Raw genomic sequence first — 21,854 nt, forward strand, 5'->3', positions numbered from 1 at the left:
TCCAGAAAGGAACACTACTACTACCTAATTTAGATACATTGTTGGCATTATGTATTCGTTTTCCAGGGTTGCCATAGGAAAATACCACAGACTGCATAGCTTAAACAATAGGAATTAATTTTTTTCACAGTTGTAGAGATTGGAAATCTAAGACCAAGGTGCTAGCAGGATTGATTTCTCCTGAGCCTATGTCCTTTGGCTTGCAGATGGCCCTCTTCTGTGTCCTCACATAGCCTTTTCTTTTTTTTCCCCTGTGCTTGCACATTCTTAATGTCTCTTCCTTTTCTCATAAGAACACCAGTCATTTTGGACTAGGGCCCCGTCCTTATGACTTCATTTAACCGTAATTACCTCTTTTAAGGCTCTATCTACAATTATAGTCAAATCGGGGCTTGAGGTTTCAATATAGGCTTTTTGGGGACCAAAGTTCAGTCTACAACACATTAGAACTATGTATGTTAAATTACAATGGTATGATATACATCACAGAGACTGAAAAATGAAACTAGAAACTTAAGAGACTTAGATTAACGTAAAGAAAATACCATGTATACAAGTTTCAAGACACACAAAAAGATTAAGGCAGAACGCACCATATTGAGGTATGGGGGATTACCTTAAGTTTTCATAGATGTGACTTACACAAATCTTCCAAAAATTTAGCAATCCAAGAAATGTTTGTCAGTTCCTGTCACAATTACTGAAGTGTATATGTCATAATAGGTTGCCAAGGAAGTTGTCATACACCTCAAGAACTTCCCAGTCATCTTCATCCCTATGAGCATGCTTTATTTTCAAAGCAAGAAGTCATCATGGGAGATCTTTTTTCTTTATTTTGGGAGGTGGATCCTCCCGCCATTCCTATAAGTTTTACCATTCCAAATCAAGATTATGAATGCCGGAAGGATGACTCTTGTGGGGTAATAGGGAACTTCCTGCTTTGGTATTTTGTCATTATACTGGTCCTGATGTTCTTCTCTCGGGCTTCTGTCTGGGTAGGATATGATTTTTCATTTTAGATAATATATATTTAAATAGATTTACTGTATACTAGGGAATTTCCATAAAATAAATTTTACAGTGGTGAAACTAGTTTTTACAAGTTTGTTTTCTAGTTTTGAAAATAATGCAGTATCATTCCAGAGGATCCAAAAATATAGAAAAGGATGAAGAAAATTTATCTACTCATTCTTATTTCCTAGAGATAACCACTGTTAACATTTTTGGAGTATGTTCTTCTTGTTCTTTTTTTTTTTTTTGTATCATAGTATAATCTCTCTTCATCTCTATTTTTTATCTTAGATGGTTTGCATTACGTTGTATAGATTTTCATATCTTGCTTTTATAAACTTAACATTATGTTGTAATACTTGATCAAATTGTTTTCACACAGAAGAAGCACTCTTAATAACTGAATAATTTTGTCTTATGGTTGCACCATAGCAAATCTTCAATTTTGAGACATTTAGATTGTTCTCAGTTGCTAAGTTCTCCACGTGCTAAGTAAGCTGGGATTAAACTTCCCTACTGGTTAATGACCTCCAAATTCCCTTTGTTACCATGTAATTCTAATCAAAGATACCAAAGTTGTCATATTTATAGGATACATGTTGTGGGAATGAGGCAGTACATTATCCACACAGAATAAGATCTAGAACTAAACTAAACAGAGCTAAAGTCGCCCCTCTTCACTACTAGGAGAAGAAAATGCCATCTTGGCCTTCTCTGTGGCTCAGATGGTAATGAATCTTCCTACAATGTGGGAGACCTGGTTTTGATCCCCAGGTTGGGAAGATTGCCTGGAGATGGAAATGGCACCCCACTCCAGTACTCTTGCCTGGAAAACCCCATGGATGGAGGAGCCTGGTAGGCTACAGTTCATGGGGTTGCAAAGAGTCAGACACAACTGAGTAACTTATACTTTCTTTCTTTCTTTCTTTCATCCGCTCCAGTATTCTTACCTGAAGAATTCCATGGACAGAGGAGCCTGGCAGGCTATTGTCCATGGTGTCACAGAGAGCTGGACGTGACTGAACAACTTTCACACACACACAGAAGGAGTGAGATAGTCCACTTAATCAGAGCTCTGATGCTGCCATATATTATGAGTAACCAAGGTCTTATAAGTCACTGATATGGAATCCTTGCTGGCTATTATTACCAGGCTGATGATTAATAAACCCACTACCATTTAGCCTTACAGCCAGAGCACTGGTCTGGCAATGGTCAGCTAGACTGAGTGCTGTATCAGCTCTAGATGGATGGAGAGGAGGAGGCATATTTTGTCTGTGCCAGCTAGATTCCATTATAATAATCAAAGACTATTCTCCACCTCCTCCCTGTAAAAAGTTTTGTCTACAGTCTATATGCTTAAGGTAGATATTTTGCCAAAAGAATATTCAGAATACTGATAACTTATACAGGTCTTAGACTCCCTAGCTGAGTACATTGAATTTGTCTAGACTGGCAAGAAAAGCTACTTTAGAAAATTAATAAAAAATTGAAAATGACTCTTGACAATTTCATCATGAAGACCATTTGAGAGGTCTAAGCTATTTCTCTGCTCCCATCCTTGCACCAGCTTTTCGGAGTCATAGAGCAGTGAGCTTCAAGGACCTCAGATGAGCATATGGTCCAGCCTCCTCTTTGTAGGCAAGGAAGATATCAGTATCCTTCCTTTGTTTGTTTGTTGTTGTTGTTTTTTTCCATTGATAAAGCCCAAAGAGATTAAGTGACTTGTCCAATGTCATGAGTGGTTATGACAGGATAGACCCAGGTTTCCTGCCATATCATTTGTTTGTTTCATGGCATAGTTGAAATGTTGAATTATATCTATTCAGTGCTGATTAAAGTCCATGGGGTCGAAAAGAGTCGGATATGATTGAGCGATTGAACTGAACTGAAGTGCTGATTAAAACCTTAATTATCTTAGAGGTTTTGTCTTTCTCTTTATACCCTTATGGCAGCTATAATCCATTCAACTGCTTCTTTTAAAGGGTCCCAGATTTGAAATCTGAGAACCACATGCAAGCTAGTCAAAAAGGATGAAATTTTTCCTTCACTTTGAACTTAATTTTCTCTGCTAAATTATGAACCTTTATTTACAAACCTTGAAGTAATGGTAAAATCATGATGGAAATGTGGTGACAATTATCCTCCAGCATAAAGCACACTGATCTCCTCTGGATTTGCCACTTTTTAAGACACAGGGATGAGGGAGCCTGGTGGGCTGCCATCTATGGGGTTGTACAGAGTCGGACACGACTGAAGCGACTTAGCAGCAGCAAGACACATTTACCCTTTTGCTTTCATAGACTATATATGCTATATTTAGTTTATATGTTTAGTGTTTATTCAGACAGTGCTGGTATTTTTCCAAACAGTACCAGTCCCAGTCCAAGCTCCTCTTTTTGCATATGTGGAAGTGGAGCTTAGAAGGGGTTAAGTGGCTTGGTAAAATCCCAGTGGCGGAAAGGCAGAGCCATAGCCCAGAACTCCCCACCGTCCTACCCTCCCCTTTGGGGCAGGCACTTCTGCTATTTTCACTCAACTGAGTCACACCCAGAGACACTTAATAAAATACTTTTGGTAACCATAGTTCATATGATTCCACTTAGCCTGATGTAAAATCTTTCTTTTGATTTTGTGATTGTATTTTGATTTGACATCAACTCAAATATGGAAGCTTTCCATGAAAAGAATATAAACCTTTTTAAAGTTCATAAACTTCTAATATCTTTATAATCATCTCTAAACATTTTACATTTAAAATAAGCCCACCCAAAAACATTCTTCAAAAGATATCCTTAAAGAGGATTCCTCTCAAAATTCTCAGAAAATTATTTCAGTAACTCAAAAAACAAAGAGGTACCTCATTAGAGAAAGTTTTGAAGATGGAGTATTAAGAAAAGAATGGGCCAAAGATCTCAGACTACAGTTATAAATACCCAAGTATGGTACTTTTCAATCCAAAGGTAGTTTGGCTTTCTACATAAATTCATTTTTCCCTTAATTGTAGACAGTTAGAAGGATTAGATGGAAAAAAAAAATCAGTTTCAACTCTCAAAGCCACTATTGCTAACTCTTGTGTTCATTCCTTAGTATTTCTTCTTTTCATCTTTTTAGCTAAGTTGTGATCATACTGCATATACAAATTTGCATCTTGATTTTAAATTAATATTACAACATTTATTTCCTCATGTTATGACATAGCCTTATTATAATAATTTTTATAACTATATATGATATGATTATATCATAATTTAACTATTTCTACTTTTGAATTTTGTATTTATATTATCCTAATTACATTGGGAGAATATGTCTGTACACAAAACTTTCTTTTGGAGTTTATTTCTCAGTGATAGATTCCTAGAATTATTATGTGCCAAAAGTGTTATGAGTATTTCTAAAGTACTTGATATATTCTGAAAGAGTTGCTTTGTATGTGGTATTTTTTGGCAAAACAATTTTTAGCATCAAAAAGTGGAATATTGATCTGAAAAATGGGACAAATATATTTATGGAGTATTGGGGCAGAATATTTGAAATTGGAATTATTCAAAGAAATCAATTTCTTCTGGTTGCCATGTTCACAAGTAATATATTATGCTTGCATTTTGGAGGAATGTTTATGAAGGATTTAGGAGATAGTAAGCCTATAAATTCATATAAAGATCTTAAAGAATTATCATAATGTGACCTGATAAAATGTCCTTTAAAAAGTAATTTAAAACTAATCCTCGTACTATCATTTTTTTAAGATTGTGTTTTGAGTTAGTTGCTCAGTCATGTCTGACTGTTTGCAACCCCATAGACTGTAGCCTTCCAGTCTCCTCTGTCCATGGAATTCTCTAGATGAGAATACTGGAGTGGAGAGCCATTCCCTTCTCCAGGAGATCTTCCCAACCCAGGGACTGAACCCAAGTCTCCCACCTTGAAGGCAGATTCTTTACTGTCTGAGTCATTTTTAAATGACATTTAAACAGTATTTCTCTATAATGTCAGTGAGTTCAGGAAAACTTTATAACTTATAGGTTGTCATTGGTCTTATTCTCTCTCAATCTTTTTTCCATTTTGCTGTTCAAAACATTTTGGTAGATCCTGCTGTCAAAGCATGGTGTTCTTAATGGGCTGCAGAAGTAGGATCACTATAATAGGAACTCAATAAGTATTTATTGGACCGCACTGACTGCTTAAAATTAGACACTGTCAAAGTAAATATGAGTGAAAAACAATGAACTGAGATCACTATTACTAATCTGTATTTCTGAAATAGATGTCTGAGAAGAAAAAGGATGAAGACAATGGGACAAGTACTTCACCAAGTAAAGGTAAGAGCCAGTAATTATTTGATATTGGACTATGACGAAAAAAAAAATATGTGTTGGGTGTGGAAAGCAGACAACAGAGATAAACAGTCAAGAGCATTATAGAGCCTCCCCAGACCTCCGGTGGCCCATGAATGAGCACTTTGCTTTGGTGCAGAAGGACAGCTTAGCTACTTCAGCAGAGCTGCTAGAGGCTATACATTACTGGTAGGTAGAGCTCAAGCTGTCTTTTCATTTCTCAGCATTCTCCCATCACACAGCTTGCCTTTCACACATAATTATTGCTAGTGTTTCTGCAAGACTATGAGCTATACATGACATCTTTTTAAATAACTTATAAGCAATGGTGGAGAAGGAAATGGCAACCCACTCCAGTACTCTTGCCTGGAAAATCTCATGGACAGAGGAGCCTGGTAGGCTACAGTCCATGGGGTTGCAAAGAGTCAGGCACGACTGAATGACTTCACTTCACTCACTTCATACTTTCTCACTGGAGAAGGAAATGGCAACCCACTCCAGTGTTCTTGCCTGGAGAATCCCAAGGACAGAGGAGCCTGGCAGGCCACAGTCTGTGGGGTCAAAGAGAGTCAGACATGACTGGAGTGACTAAGCACGCACAAGCAATGGTGTGGTGATAAGTCTTTAACAAATGGCTCTCCAAAAATGTGTGTGGTATATATCATTTAAAATTTTACTAGTATAAAGTATGTATATCAGATAATTTACAAATAATAAAATATATAATATACTTTATGGTAAATTCCATATAGTCCACAGATTCTCACAAAGTACTTCTTTGATTTTGGCCACTTTCAGCCTTAGCCAACCTATAGTTACAATAGATAAGTGGGTTTAGTTCCAATATGACTGTTACTTTCCTTTAAGTTAAGGAATAGGACAAAAGAAACAAAAAGAGGTATGTTGGAACTTAACTTGGTTGTTAATGATGTGAGTGACTTCTTTGCTGAGCTGGATAATAGTTTTAGAATACTCTGGAAGAATATTTCCTCATTTTTGGGTGCTGTTCACATTATAGCAGCTGTAGGCATGATACCTTTAAATGTTCTCTGCATCAGTAACATGTTCTCCACTACTCTGGGTTGTGTGCCAAGTTGTTTCAGTCATGTCCGACTCTTTTGTGACCCCATAGACTGTAGCCTGCCAGGCTCCTCTATCCATTGGATTCTCCAGGCAAGAATACCAGAGTGGGTTGCCATTTCCTCCTCCAGGGGATCTTCCCAACCCAGGGATTGAACCTAGGTCTCTGATATCACCTGCTTTGGTAGGCAGTTCTTTACCACTAGTGCCACCTGGGAAGCCTGTCTAGACAAATCTACGTAAATGAAGACCTGATTCTTAGTGCTTGTTGATTTTTATCCCATCAACACTACTTTCAGGTTATCAGCGTAATGTCACTGAACATGGGAGTTAGGAAGAGATGTATACCAGCACATCATTGCATAGTATTTTCAATATCTAGAAAGAACAGACATAAATAGTAGCTTCAAGAGCAAGCCTCATAATGAAATGTAGTAAAATAATTAAGGAAGTGATGAGTTTTGAGTACTTATTATATTTATTTGTAGCAAACTGATTTAGTGGTAAGCATGTATAATTTAATTTTTACTCATGGCTACATTTAACAGCCGTCTTGCAAAGTTCTGGAAAGTTTATCATTTCGTGTGAGCTGGCTGGTATGAGCCAAGTCCAGTACACCAGTGTATACAGAGAAAATCCTTTTTCATTTTCTGCTACCCAAATCACATTCATATACACACTTGAATCTTTAAAACATCGAGGCAGGGACTTGCCTGGTGGTCCAGTGGCTAGGACTCTGATCTTTCAATGCTGGGGTCCTCGGTTTGATCCCTGGTTGGGGAACTAGATCCCACCCGCCACAACTAAGACCCTGTGCAGCCAAATAAGTACATAAAAATAAATATTTAAAAAAAAAACATCAAGGCAAAAGTTAAAAGAGTCCTCCTCAGAAAAGTTTGGAGACCTTTCCGTTGATATTATTTCAAGGGTCCATGAAACTTCAAAGGTAATATGTCAAGCATCTATTTGATCCTTTTGGTTTTTCGGAGTTTGGGTATGGCACTGGAAAGTGAAGTCAGCTGCCAACACTTGCAAATGAGTGGGGAAAAGTTGTGGCTTGGCAAATGGCAGCAAAGAGTAAGCCACACCATAGGCTTCCTTTTTAGGTAAGATGAGGTTATAGTAACCAAAAATGTGCCTAACTTGTTGATTTCTTTCATTGTTTTTAGAAAGCAAAGATATTTCCAATAAGCGACGAGGCAAAGAGGGTGCCTGGGATTCTTTGCAAATGATGAAAAAACCAAAGCAGAGCCAACTTACCCCTGTAACTGACTCAGAAGTGGCTTTGGTCAATGCCTGTCTTGAACAAAGACGAGCGAGGCGCTATTCTGAATTCAATCAAGTGAATCGGACCCAACATGACAGTGATACTACTGAGTGTGACAGTGAAGAATCTAACTCCGGAGCCTCCTCATGGAAGGAGAGTGAAAGTGAACACCACCCATCACCAGCCAGTGTTAAGAAGAGAAAAACAACTCAGAGGCAAAGGAATATAGGAGGTTACCAAATCAGGGAAAGGCCCTGCCTCCACTGCAAAGCCATGAGAACCAATGAATGGCTAACTCGCCATTTCCTTCAAAATGCTTCAGTAACAAGCTCAATGAAGGGAGATGAAAATTCTGGACCTGATATTAAGACAAAATTCAGTAAATTTTGAATTTTATCAAGTCCTTACCTCACTTGAAGCCAAATGAAAGAGATGAATAAAACATGAAAAATCACCAGAGGTCTAGATGAGGAGGCTTTTACAATAAAGTCTCTCTACTAACAATACAAACATTCTTGGAACCCAAGAGGTAAAATTTCAGATAATTCTTTGTCCAAAAACAGGCCAGTGAATTTATTTATGGCACCACTGAAGCATCAGGGATCTGTATCCACTATGATTTTTTTTATGCAAAAGAGCACAAGACAGATATTTTATGCCTTGAGTGTATGTATTTTGTTAATGTCTGTAATACAAATAAGGAAGGTCTTTGAAAATATATTTATGTTTAGAAACCACTTAAATTTATTCATATGTTTTGATTATCCAGTTGACTGAATGAATTAGGGAATGTTGGTTGGAATAGAATTGGCCCCAATTCCCCAGATCCATATTTACAGGTGAGTCTACCTGAGTTGTATATTTTTTTGGCTGCGCAGCTTGTAGATCTTAGTTCCCTGACTGGGGATTGAACCTGGGCCCTCAGCAGTGAGAGCATGGCATCCTAACCGTGGAGTCCTAACCACTGGACCACCAGGGAATTCCCTACATGAGCTGTATTGTTGCATATGTGTCAGCTTGGGGCTGGTGAGAAGGAGCTGGAATGAGGCCTGATTCCTACAGTAGACCAGGACAGCTGGGCCATGGGCTATCCATGGTTATTGCAACTGAGGAGAGAAATCAAGCTCAACTCCAAATCAGCAAATTCAAGTGGAGATTTGTAGCCAAGGGAAGGGTATCAGTGGATGGGATAGAAAATTCCTACAAGGAGCCACCAGAGGTAGGAGAATTTGTGCTAAAGTGACCTAGCATGATTCTTGCAAAAGGCAGACCAAGGACTCATACATCAAAAGTGGAGGATGAGGAACTTGATCAGATGTCAAGGGTGATCAGACATCAAGGGTGGGAAACACTAAAGTTACTTAGCAGAATTCTTGCAAAAACTGGTCTGGGCACCCAAAGGCAGGATGGGCACCAAGGGTGAGATCAGGGTAAGAAGAGGGCTCAGAGGAAACTAACTAGAATTTGTCAAAGAAAGAGTCTTTACTGAAAGTGAGTCTCAATCCAGATATACTTGGGCTAAGTTTTCCAGTTAGGTGGGGGCCCCAGTGTGGGGCTGGGAATTCAAGCAGAGATGGTAGATAGTTGGCCATTTGGGAGGATGGCAGAACTCCAACTGGGATACAAAACAAGACCCAGATCCCAGAGAAGAGTCTGGCAAAGACAAGCCACAAGGGCTCTGCTCACTTAAGAAGGGCTTAAGTGTTCAGGAAAGATTTGGATACCACATTGATAAAGACTGCAGCTTAATACTAAGAACTGAGCCTTTTATGGGGTATTGGGAGAGATACAGCAGAGCTATGACTGTGGACTTGGAGGTTACTCCTGATGACTTCAAGTTCCTTAACTGATGCCAACAAGGAGAGCAGGGAGGCAATGTGGGAGCCCCGGCCATTGGAACTAGGCCCCTGGAATCCAGGACATGGGGTGACATTTCTGAGCTTTTTCGTAGAGACTGTCTTAATCATATTTCCTCAGGGTTCGAATTGGTCAGAGGCTGCAAGTGAAAAGCAGGACAGCTTCAAGGTTTGACCTGGGCATCAACCTTTTCCACAAAGACTTCCTTTACTTCTTGATATCGTCCTCCACTTTGTCCCCTCAGGTGTAACCTGTGCCCTCCCTTATGCTCCAATGTACCTTGAAACGTTCTCCATCTCAGCACCTGTAACATTTTTTTTAAAGGGAAATTGGGGGCTCGTAGGTAATGAGGTTTTTAAATTTTTAAAATTTATTTTTGGCTATGCTGAGTCTTTGTTGCTGTGTGTGGGCTTTTCTCTAGTTGCAGCGAGTGGGGGCTACTCTCTAGTTGTGGTGCATGGGTTTCCCATGGTGGCTTCTCTTATTGCAGAGCACAGTCTCTAAGGCATGCAGGCTTTAGTAGTTGTGGCTCACAGGCTTAGTTGCCTTGTGGCACGTGGCATCTTTCCGGACCAGTGGTCGAATCTGTGTCCCCTGCATTGGTAGGTGGATTCTTAAGCAATGGACCACCAGGGAAGTTCATCACTCTTAGCATTTTAATGCCTGTATTTATTTGCAAGGCCCTCTGTCATTTATATATATGTCCCTGGGTTGGGAAGACAAATACATATATATATATTATCCAACTTTAAAGGTACAGTCCATGACTTATCATTGTATCTCTCTGACCCTGCACAGTGCCAAACAACATGATAGATAAATAATTTAGTTGAATTAATATGCAAAGGAATTCATGAATGCAAAAAAGAGAAACTGAGGAACGCAGAGGCAAAGAAAGCAGAGGAGCCAATACCTAAAATTTAGTGAATGATTCTGATATTTCTAACTTGATATGATCAAGATGCTTGTTACCTTGTTTATTCAAATAGCACCCAAATAAACAAAACCCAACTACCAAAAAACAAATGAAAAAATAAAAGGCTCAAAATACAGTAGTGAGCTTCGGGAGCAGGATTTAAATCTGAGTCATCTGACTTTGGAATTTGGGCTCTTAATTACTGTGGTCTTAACCACTATTCTCTGAAGCTGGAAAATCCTGATTTCAAGGTAAGTCAATTACCACCTCCTACACAGCCATAAGTGATTTAAAAAAAAGTGTTAGTCACTCAGTTGTGTCTGACTCTTAGCGACCCATAGACTATAGCCTGCCAGGCTCCTCTGTCCATGGGTTTCTTCAGGCAAGAATACTGGAGTGGGTTGCCATTCCCTTCTCCAGGGTATCTTCCCAACCCAAGGATCGAACCCAGATCTCCTGCATTGCAGGTGGGTTCTTTACCAATCCGTCTGAGTTTCCCTGATAGCCCAGTTGGTAAAGAATCTGCTTGCAATGCAGGAGACTCCAGGTTGATTCCTGGGTTGGGAAGATCCCCTAGAGAAGGGATAGGCTACCCACTCCAGTATTCTTGGGCTTCCCTGTGGCTCAGCTGGTAAAGAATCTGCCTGCAATACAGGAGACCTGGGTTCGATCCATGGGTTGGGAAAGGCTACTCACTCCAGTATTCTGGCCTGGAGAATTCATAGTCCATGGGGTCTCAAGGAGTCAGACACGATTGAGAGACTTTCACTTCACTTTCACTGGGCCACCAGGGAAGCCCCATATCCAAGCTGATATAATCTCATCAGGAAAAGGAGGACAATGACAATTTTCCAGATAATAGAGTAAGTGACCATGCCCCAGATGTTTTGCTTGTAGATCCAAAAATATAACTGATGAACTATTATCCAAAAAGTCATTTATATCAAAGATTGCTACTTTTCATGGTCTCAGGTCAAAGTTGGGGGTGAGTGATGGCTGTATATTGGAAGAAGGAATCATGGACAAGTTAAATCAGGGGTTATAAATATGAAGGAGTTAGTTAGGGTAGTTTGTAAGTACATTAAACCCAAAGCAGAGACCAAAAATAGCTGGAAGGACAGCCAAAGCCAAAGAGAGAAATACACTGAATCAAAGGAATAAGGCAAGGGCAAGGACATGGAAGGGTGAGGAGCAAAAAGCATGGCCAGGCTCACTGGAACTGTATTAATAAGTGAGGTACAGAACATGTGAAGTGGGAGAGAGTTCATGAAACTAAGGCTGCAAATACTTGTTTTGGCTTGGTGTTGATTGTACGCAGAGCCTGTGTGAACTGTCAGGGTGTCCCTTGGGCTCTGTAACAGTCCCTTCTTCAGTCTGTCCTTGCTAAATGGGATAAATTTGGCCACATCTGGTTTTTATGGTAGAAGGTTGTAACCTGTTTGGGTGGCTTGCTTGTGGGCAGGCATGGAATTCTTGGGCTTACTTCCTATGTATGGCCCATCATTGCAACTAAATGATCAGAACTGACCTTTGTAGGAATGTCCACCTACATCAAGCATCACAACTCTTGTTAGGAACCGTGAAGGAGGGAACTATGGGATTCATTGAAGATTCTAACTGGGATAGATATAGTAAAAAATGAGCATACACACAGGAGATGTTTGGAGAGAGGTTGGGAAGTAGGGAAACTGGAAAGTATGGCTACACTAGGTAGTCTCAAACTCTGAACCTCTCTGTCTTTCAAAGACTGGATGTTGTGGTTTGGGTGGGAGGGGAAACAAGCCAGTAGGTTAAACCAATAATAACAGCAACAGTAATAATACTGATCACAGATGACATTTAGAGAGTGTTTGCTATATGCCGGGCATTAAGTAAGCATTTTATAAGGATTAGTTTACCCTTCACAAGCTTGCATCCAGTTTTATGGATGATATAACTGAGGCTCAGGGAAATCAAATGATATACCCAAGATCATATAGCTGGTGAGTGTCTCGGATTTTGTTTGATCCCAAAGATTTTGTTTTTACGGTGGTGATAACATATTATCCATGTTCTTAATGGAGAGCAATTAGATAAGAACTTGAGAGACCAGACACCAAATAGCAAACTGAGTCCAGAGACTAGAGAAGGACCGTTCATGGAAAATGGAGCCAAGAGCCAGAAACTGAGCTGAGACAGGGGCGATTAAGTGAAGCAGGAAAGGGCTCACACTGTTGAGTGGAGAGGCCTGACAGCATCATCTTGTCTCACCTGCAGTGGGTAAGCCTGGATGACTATCAGTAGATCAGGCAGAAACTCAGGGTAGGCTTTTGAAAAAAGAAGGGAAATGGAAACTTAGCTGGAAGGCTAGATGAAGGTAAGAATGAGCTTTTTAGTGAATGTTGAGAAACAGGAGGCAGTAGTGACTAGAGCAGCGAGGTTGATGGGCAAGGATTTGAGAGAAGAATGGGGGGAGAAAATCAGATAGCTACAGTTCCTTCTGTTACTACTGACCCTCCTATCTCAGGTCCCCAAAAGGGTCCCCCTGCCTCGTGTCACTGGAACAAACAGAATGAGGCTGAACTGGGTTCAGAAGTAGAGGGACGCTGTGCTCTTCCGTCAAAGAATGGAGAGGTGGCAACTCGTGCCTCTCGAGTCCACACACTTCCCAAGAGGCCCTGGGCGGGGCTCCACAGAGGGATCTTGTCAGCAGTGATGGGGCGGAGATCTTGCAGTGTGGGTACAGCTGCTGTGCGCCAAGCTCCAGGTTGCACTGCCGGGAGCAGGGTGTCTGCACACGGCCCACTCTGCCGCCATCTTGAACTGCCGTGTTGGGCGCAGAGCTCCTGCACGGGGCCAGCCGAGCTGAGGTGTCCGAGCAGCCATTTTGCATAGAAACGCGGCTGAAGTGGTGGGTGCGAGGCAGCACTCCATGAGCAAGTGAAACTAGACAAAGCACAAAGGAAAGGAAAGACATGGGGGGAAAAAAAAGGTAGACTTTATTACCAAGATTTTATTTTTATTTTCTAGGAATTTTTAATGGGCTTTTCTGGTGACATCACTGCTTACCCTGTTCTCTCACAAAAGAATACCATCTCCCAACAGATTCTAGGGTGCATGCGAGCGTCCTAAGTCGCTTTGGTCGTGTCTGACTCTTTGCGCCCCTATGAACCATAGCCCACCAGGCTCCTCAGTCCATGGGATTCCCCCGGCAAGAATACTGGAGTCGGTTGCCATTTCCTCCTCCAGGGAATCTTCCCCACCCAGGGTTCGAACCCGTGTCTTTTATGTCTCCTGCATTGGCATGTGGGTTCTTTTCCACTAGCGCCACCAGATTCTAGGGTAGTGTTTCCAAAACAGCGACCCATTAATAGATTATGAAATTAATTTAGTGGGTAGTAACTAACATTTATTAAAAAATAAATAGAAAGTAACAGTGTCACACAAAATAAGGATAAGTATTGTTTTGGTTTCAGTGTGTGTACCAAGTTGCAATCACTGTAAAATGTGCTTCTTACTCTGGTAGGATAGAAAATAAAAGCCACTGCTCTGGAATAGTTTTCTTGGTCAATTTTCTGTATTTGCCAGCTATTCCACTAAGTCAGTGAAGGCAGGTGTCACTCTACGCATTCGTGGTTGTTGTATGCTAGTAATTAGTAAATCTTCATTTACCCTATAGGATGGACCAACTGTCTAGATTAGTGAAAAGCTTGAATTAAATTATACGACTTTGAAAGAACTTGAGATTTATTATTTTCAAATAGAGTAAGTGAAAGCAAGCTAACCCACTGTTGCTTGGTACACTGGGGTGGATTTTGCCTTGGTGAATAAACACGAGTAATTTGTAATTGACATTTCAAAGAAGCCTTAGAAACAGGCCAGCCTTTGTTTAAATCATAATTACCCTGTTTGTATGTAAAAGGATACTTCTAAAGCTTTTCAAAACAACTGGTTCTTTTAAGTTGATAATTATTCCCTTTCCAATCTTGTTTATACTATTCAGAAGTGCAGTGAACTTTTTTTTTTTCCATAGATAGTACAAAGGTTAACTTCAGCCAGCCCTTCCTCAAATTATCACAAATTCCCAATTAGTGAATTCTAAACAGGGTTTTCCCTGTAACAATATACCAAAGACTTGTATGATGTGTTCTTTATTGCTTTGAATAACATCTGACAAGTTTCCAAGTACCAGGCCACCTGGATATTCTCTATCTGTCAGGAACATGTGGTCACAGAGGTGCACTGGAGGGTAAGAGGAAATACAAATCAGACGCAAACATGCAGGGTAGTAAAGGAGACAAAAGGGAAAAAAGGCCCCCTTCTCTCTCTCTTTTTTTTTTTTTTCCAGTATCTAATATATACCAACTGAAGTGTTCATTTGTAGGCACTTTATAGTGTAAAGAAGTGTTGCAATTTATATCTAAATTTAACAAAGCTACAGATGGAAATAGAAAACTAAACCTTTTTGTATGCATTCCGGCAGTTATTAGAGGGGGTTCAAGAGAAGTTGGCAGAGAAAGTACATATTACAAAAAAATTAGCCTTTTCTTTTTTTGTATCACTTATCCCTCACTGCAGATTTCCACTTGGTGTGCAAAAGGAAATGCATGAAATACTTAAAAATGTTATAATCCCAGACAATCCGGTTTTCTAGTTCTTATCTTTTATCTTCTGAGCTTGGCCTCTTTCACAGGCAGATCCTCGGTCTGCCTGATTACAGGGGCCTGTTGTCTGTAATTGTCTTTGTTTATTAGGGCCCTCTGTCACCATGAAGTTTTCGTGTGTTCAAAATCTTGATTTAGCAGTGAGAACATCAGGCAGGGAGCCAACTCTGCTACTAATTAGTGTAAATCAAAAGGGGGAAGCAGGGAGATAAAAACCAGGTCCCCGTGGAAGGGGCTGCAGCCAGGGTTAGTAAGACTGATGTGGCAGGTCAGAGAGTTGAATGAGACAAAAGGGCTTAGAGAAATGCGACTTAGGGCCAGAGTCTTTTGTGTCTTTTCTTTGATTGCACCCCTTCAGATACAGCAAGAGTCTGTGGTAGCCTCCACTGATTGTTCTCCTTCTCCTTCTGTTAGCAGCTTCCCATTTTGTCCCTTTCTTCCCCTTCCCTCATAGGTCTTAGGTCCCAGCTGGTCTAAGTCAATTAAGGTGGTGCCATTCCACTTGTCACCGAGTGGCATGTGACCTAATTCTGGAAAGGGACACTTGCTAGTGGGGACATTCTGGGAAAAGCTTCTTTGGTCTTAAAAAAGAAAAGGCAAAATGGTCCCTTTCTGTTTAGCAGATGAAATTGTCACTTCAACTGTGACAGCTACCTGTTTCCATAAGGACATTAATCTAAACATATTGGAGTGAGACTATGGAAAACCTAGATCCTGAGCTGCTGAGTTACATTCTGGAAACATCCTACTTTTGGACTTCTTGTTGGGCAAGAAATTTTCCCTTAAACATTTTAAGTTGGCTTTTCTTGCAGCTGTTTTGGAGTCTTAGTCATCTTTTTCCTCTATAACTTTTAGAACAACTCCTTTTGCCTATTATAAAGTGCTCAGACATTAAATAAATGCTAAATAAGACATGTACTCCTTTGATGGAGCCTGTGGTGGTGTTAGTACGAGCAGTTAATAGCTGAGAAAAGATCTTTATAAATGTTGTGGGTTTTTTGAGTTGACTGTTTCATCCCTTTTCTTTTCCATCAGTTCTCCCCCCACCCCCCGATTCTCATGCATGTTGTTACAGTGTGATCCTGCCTGTTTCCACCCCTTCATCTTACCCAGGCATTGATTTCAGTAGAACTTTCTTCCAATCAAAATTCCTTCTTGAGAATTTGGAATAGGGAATAGGAAAGAGATCAGTCTCCTTAGGTGACTGGACTTAGAGCAAGTTTTCACATTTCCCTTTATGTAGATTGGAAACCAGAGAAAGTAGGTTGCAACAAGAACAAAAGAATGACACAGAGAAGGGCAGAGAGATGCAATGGAAAGTTCTGATGGTTTTCAAGTCTCTGGTTCCAGTTAATTCCCAAGGTTCATCTGTTTGCCCACTTAGAGGCATCATGACACTTCACTAGCTGAATCTTATAAGCTCCCCTTTTTGCTTATGTTAACTTGAGTGAATTTCTTTTACTAGAGACTAAAAGAATCCTTAAAATAGTGGTATGCTGGTAAATGTTTAACAATTGTCTTTGTTAAAAGCCTTGATTTTGTAGCACTTGCTGATTTCTATGATATAAATACTCCCACTGTAGCTTATTTCAAATTACCGAAGAGACATCACTGAATGTAGAGTTGGGAAGAGATGAGCACCTTGGTTCTGGTGAGCCGGTTTGAGAAGGCTCTAGTATGCCACTGCCTACCGAATACATCATAGGGCATGCTTTTCCGAAAATCCATGTTAAACAGGAGGTTCAGGGATATATACTAAAGGCTGCTAAGCTGGGAATTCTGGTATTAAAATCTTTTTATTAATTTTAAATGTGCAGAGTCTTAGGACTCAGGGAGTAGAGGAAGTAGGATTAAGTCTTTAAATATTGAAAAAAATACTTTTTAAAGTATTGTAATGATTTGAGTGTGTTGGCACTAGGCGGGAGGTAGGGAGCTTGGACTGAGGAAGGGGAAGAGGCTGGGAGTGTAGCTGGGAAGATGTGGAAGAGGGTGACCTGGGTAAGGGCAGGGTACAGGCCTTGACAAAAAAGAGAAAATCACCTCTGCAAGTGAGGACAGGGCTCCTAGGGGTGAAAAGTTAAGGCTACCTGGTACCCCTGGCCACCACTCCAACAAAAGACTAAATTAGGTCATTTGACAATCTGTAAAATCTTCTGACCTGCTTTGCTTTTGTCTGAAGTTCCTTTAAAGAGAAAAAAACCTTTTGTTATACAATTAAAGATAAGGTATAAAATGTATATGTAAGGTTGGAGTAATGACTTTATTGTGAATGAGGTCAAATAATCAGTAAGTCTGGCATCGGATCCTTTCCTCCTCTTGAAGATAGAAAGTTGGGAGGGATGGAGAAAGATGGGATCAGGACTTTTAAGAAGACCCTTCCAAGCCTAGCCACCTTCCCACACTTGATAGCTCTGCCTGAAACACCAGTCACCAAGTCTTCAAATATTGGACTCTTCAAATGTTGAACTGCTCCTCAATTTTAAGACCAATCTCAAAGCTCACTCCTCTAACATTTCCTGTGGATCTCCCAGGAAAGTTGGGTTCCCATAGTTGAGACCCCTATGTGTGTATGTATAGCCCATCTTGTTGTCATGAATCCCCAATCTTTCCTCTCATAGGTTTGATGTTCAAAAACTGGAATTTTTGGACAATATGCACTGACACTCCTAAACCCCAGAACTTGGATTTTTGTACTTGAGCTCATGAATGAACATTTCAGATGCATTGTTTAGGTTCAATGATTTCAATATCTTGGTGCACTGGTAATTTGTACACTTATTTGAATAGTTACTCCTTGACATTTATACATGAAAAAATGAATGTGTTGATGTTAGTGATAAGAAGAGTATATCATAAATTTAGTTCATGGGACAAAGCTGGAAATCACTGGACACATTTGAAGGGGTATGTTTTAGCATCACTTAGTCCAGTCTAGGGGTTAAGCCTATTGACTTTGCTCATTTGTGGGGAAAAAAGATCAGAATTAAAGAACACACATAACGTGCTGGAAAATATATTCTTGAAGAATATATTCTGAAAGGTGATGTGATCTAATTCCTTATATGAGAATTGAGTCCAGATGGAACAAAATTGAAAGACAAAACAAGAAAACTACAAAAGTACTAGAAAAACACACTAATAAAAAATTTCCTAATCTCAAGTAGGGAAGACTTTTCCAAGCACAATACAAAGTCTAGATGCCTTAAGGCAGAAGACAGATACTTGGACTGAATAAACCTATTTAAACTTGCATAGAGAGAGAGAATTGGAAAAAAAAAGAAAAAAAACTCAATAAATAAAATGAAAAGACAAACCGGGAAAATTTTTGTAAGAAAATTAGGGCAGATCTTAATATCCCAAATATATAAAGAGTTTTAAAAATAAGATAAAGTCAAACAAGCTAGTAGAAAAATGGTCAAAGTATATGAATAGAAAGTTCATAGATGAGGAATGCCAAATGACAAAAGAAAAGTACACAAAAAGTTTTTCAACCTCACAAATAACTAAAGAAATAAAAACTAAAACAGTGAAATATTTTTATTTCAGGTTTGCGTAGATCTAATGTGTGATGATACTAATATTGGGAAGCTGTGGAAAGCAGGCCCTTTCAAAGCAATGTTGGTGGGAAAGAAAATTGGTATAATTTGTTTGGAGGACAACCTGGAAATATAAAAAATGATCATACTCTGTGACCTAGCAGTTCCATGATTAAGAATTGGTAACATCCTTTCAGATGTGCAAAAAAAAAAAAAAAAAAAAGTAGATACATACTTAAGAATATTCACTGAAGTATTATATACTTGCTTAGGTTGCCAGATTCCCAAAATCTACTTTTTAGAAATGACATTTTTATTATGTGCTTTCTGATTAGAAATACTCATGTGCATTGTATGAAATTCAAATAATGCAATTTTGTTAAAGTGGAAAGAAAATTCTACCCTAAAGATGATAACTGCTAACAGTTCAATGCATATTATTTCCAGGCCATTTTTGAACATAAACATATGTAATAAGTTGAACCCTTGCTTTCTCTAAACTTAGGAATGGGTTGGATTCAGATAAATATTTTGAGATGTATTTCTCCTCATCCCAACTCTTATGAGCTATCTGAAACTTACAAGCTGAATACATTCAGAAAGCTTAATATCCTTCACTATCTGAGTTTACTAACCAAACTTTAATTCTTGCTGTCTAAATTCAGAAATAAATAAATTTAGATAGCCAGAGATAATTGTATGAATTTTTTTCCACAAAAGTTGAATTTTAATATATACTATTCAACAACTTGCTTTTTTTTTTGCTTATAAATATATTTTTGACATCATTCCATCTAAGTTCATAAAGACCTATCTCATATCTTTTTAATGGTCACATAGCAGTCCATTGTTTAGTCACTCACTTGTGTCTGACTCTTTTGTGATCCTGTGGGCTGTACCCCACCAGTCGCTTCTGTCCATGGGATTCTCCAGGCTAGAATACTGGAGTGGGTTGCCATTTCCTTCTTTAGGGGATCTTCCCCACTCAGGGATTGAACCTTCATCTCCTGCATTACAGGCAGATTCTTTATCACTAAGCCACGGGAGAAGCATTCTATTGCATAGCTATATCCCTTGGACTGCAAGGAGATCCAACCAGTCCATTCTGAAGGAGATCAGCCCTGGGATTTCTTTCGAAGGACTGATGCTAAAGCTGAAACTCCAGTACTTTGGCCACTTCATGCGAAGAGTTGACTCATTGGAAAAGACCCTGATGCTGGGAAGGATTGGGGGCAGGAGGAGAAGGGGATGACAGAGGATGAGATGGCTGGATGGCATCACTGACTCGATGGACGTGAATCTGAGTGAACTCCGGGAGTTGGGGATGGACAGGGAGGCCTGGTGTGCTGATATTCATGGGGTCGCAAAGAGTCAGACACGATTGAGCGACTGAACTGAACTGAACTGATCATTTATTGAATGAGTTTCTTATTGGTGAGCATTTTTTTGTTACCTTATTTTATTTACTGACATGGAAAAGTGTCCAAATGAGTTATACATGTGTATGTAGAATGTATATATTTATCTTTTGTCTTCCCTTCCAGCTCTAAGAATCCATAAATATTTGTATTGGGGTTTTTTTTGTTTGTTTTAAAATTTCAATCAGGTCCTATTTCTCTTAAACATGTGTGTGTGCCAAGTTGCTTCAGTAGTGTCAGATTCTGCAACCCTATAGGCAGTAACCCACTAGGCTCCTCTGTCCATGGGATTCCCCAGGCAAGAATCCTGGAGTGGTTGCTATGCCTTCTTCCAAGAGATCTTCCTGACCCAGGGATTGAACCCTCATCTCTTATGTCTCCTGTATTGGCAGGCAGGTTCTTTACCAGTAGTAGTACTACCTGGGAAGCTCAAGAATGTATAACTTTTAGAGTTGCATGGTTTGGTTCTTAAGTAGAAGATACATTATAATTATACTTTTAATGTGTCCATGTTAGTTGCATCTCTCCATCTACAGTAAACTGTAAGTCCTTTGAAATTGCAGGAATTGTCTTCACTTCTGTGTTTTCCAAAATGCCTATAAAAGTGTTCAGCACTCACTTTGGAAAACAGTTTGGCAGATCCTGAAAGAGTTAAACATAGAGTTACTCTCGGACCCAGAAATCCACTCTGTTACTTTTTTAAATTTAAATATGATTAAAAATTCTATGTCTCTTTTACATCAACTGTAGTTTTTTTTTTTAAACCTTTTGACCCCCCTTTGCCCAAATAATACATTTTTTGAGCAAATCAGGTTTTTTTATTCTTCAAAAAAAGTTTCTTGGCATTTAAAATATAATCTTGATGAAGATCTTGAAAGAAAATTACTAATTGAAATAATGTCACTGACATATTTTAAAAAATTTTAATTCTGTAAATGTTATATACAAATAAAGCAACTGCTAAATTCCACAGGTGTAAAAATTACATATCTGTTACCATTGTTTGACAATTTCATCAAGAGAGTATAGATGAGAGCTTAGCCTGAAAGTTAAAAACACATCTTTTTTTATTTGGATTTTCTCAGGGGAAATAGCCTACAACACTGCATCTTCTGTTTGAGCATGTTTCAGGCTCTCCCCTGAGCCTGATCTTCTCCATATATGACGGGAAGAAGTGTGGAAAAGTAAATGTAACAAGTGTTTGTTTTAGTGAAACCTTCAGAACCCATGTCTGAGCCTGGATTGGACACTAAGCCCAGGGATTTATAAAGGCCAAGCCTGCCCTCTGAGGTTTCAACCCTTGATATCCCCTATGAGTTGAGAAAAATAATGACTTCACCTTTGTGTGTGTGCAAATTTTTTTTTTATTATCATTTTTAATTGAAGTATAGTTGATTTACAATATTATGTTTATTTCATATGTACAGCATAGTGATTCAGTATTTTTGCAAATTATACTCCCTTATAAGTTATTACAACATAATGGGCATAATTCCCTATGTTATATAGTATATATTTGTTGCTTAATTTATTTTTAAGTTAAAAAGTTGGACAGTATGTATAGTCTGTCTAAAATTTTATAAAAGAAAAAATAATCTGGTTAATATATACATGGAAAATAATTCTGATAAAATGTATATAACCAACTGGTAAGATCCCTTGAATTAGGAAATGGCAACCCACTCCAATATTCTTCCTTGGGAAATCCCAAGGACAGAGAAGCCTGGTGGGCTGTAGTCCGTGGGGTTGCAAAGAGTTGGATGACTTAGCAACTAAACAACAACAACAA

At 39.2% G+C, this 21,854-nt stretch overlaps 1 protein-coding gene across 1 annotated transcript; it reads left to right on the plus strand.

The window, feature by feature from the left end:
• Positions 1–812: 812 nt before the first annotated feature.
• On the plus strand, positions 813–8,085 carry SSMEM1 (serine rich single-pass membrane protein 1). Its single transcript, XM_040259633.1, has 3 exons — positions 813–995; positions 5,279–5,333; positions 7,598–8,085. Exons 1-3 carry the CDS (start codon positions 813–815, stop codon positions 8,083–8,085), a joined length of 726 nt encoding a protein of 241 aa, XP_040115567.1.
• Positions 8,086–21,854: the final 13,769 nt, after the last annotated feature.

The sequence above is a fragment of the Oryx dammah genome, unplaced genomic scaffold, assembly GCF_014754425.2.
Source record: "Oryx dammah isolate SB20612 unplaced genomic scaffold, SCBI_Odam_1.1 HiC_scaffold_18, whole genome shotgun sequence".
Lineage (NCBI taxonomy): Eukaryota > Metazoa > Chordata > Mammalia > Artiodactyla > Bovidae > Oryx > Oryx dammah.

What these genes read in the sequence shown, in the direction of transcription:
- SSMEM1 (XM_040259633.1), top strand. Translation starts at nt 813, where the DNA reads ATGGGAGATCTTTTTTCTTTATTTTGGGAGGTGGATCCTCCCGCCATT. An exon ending in TCTCTCGGGCTTCTGTCTGG is followed by an intron (nt 996 to 5,278) that starts GTAGGATATGAT and finishes TTTCTGAAATAG; the next exon opens with ATGTCTGAGAAGAAAAAGGA. An exon ending in AAGTACTTCACCAAGTAAAG is followed by an intron (nt 5,334 to 7,597) that starts GTAAGAGCCAGT and finishes CATTGTTTTTAG; the next exon opens with AAAGCAAAGATATTTCCAAT.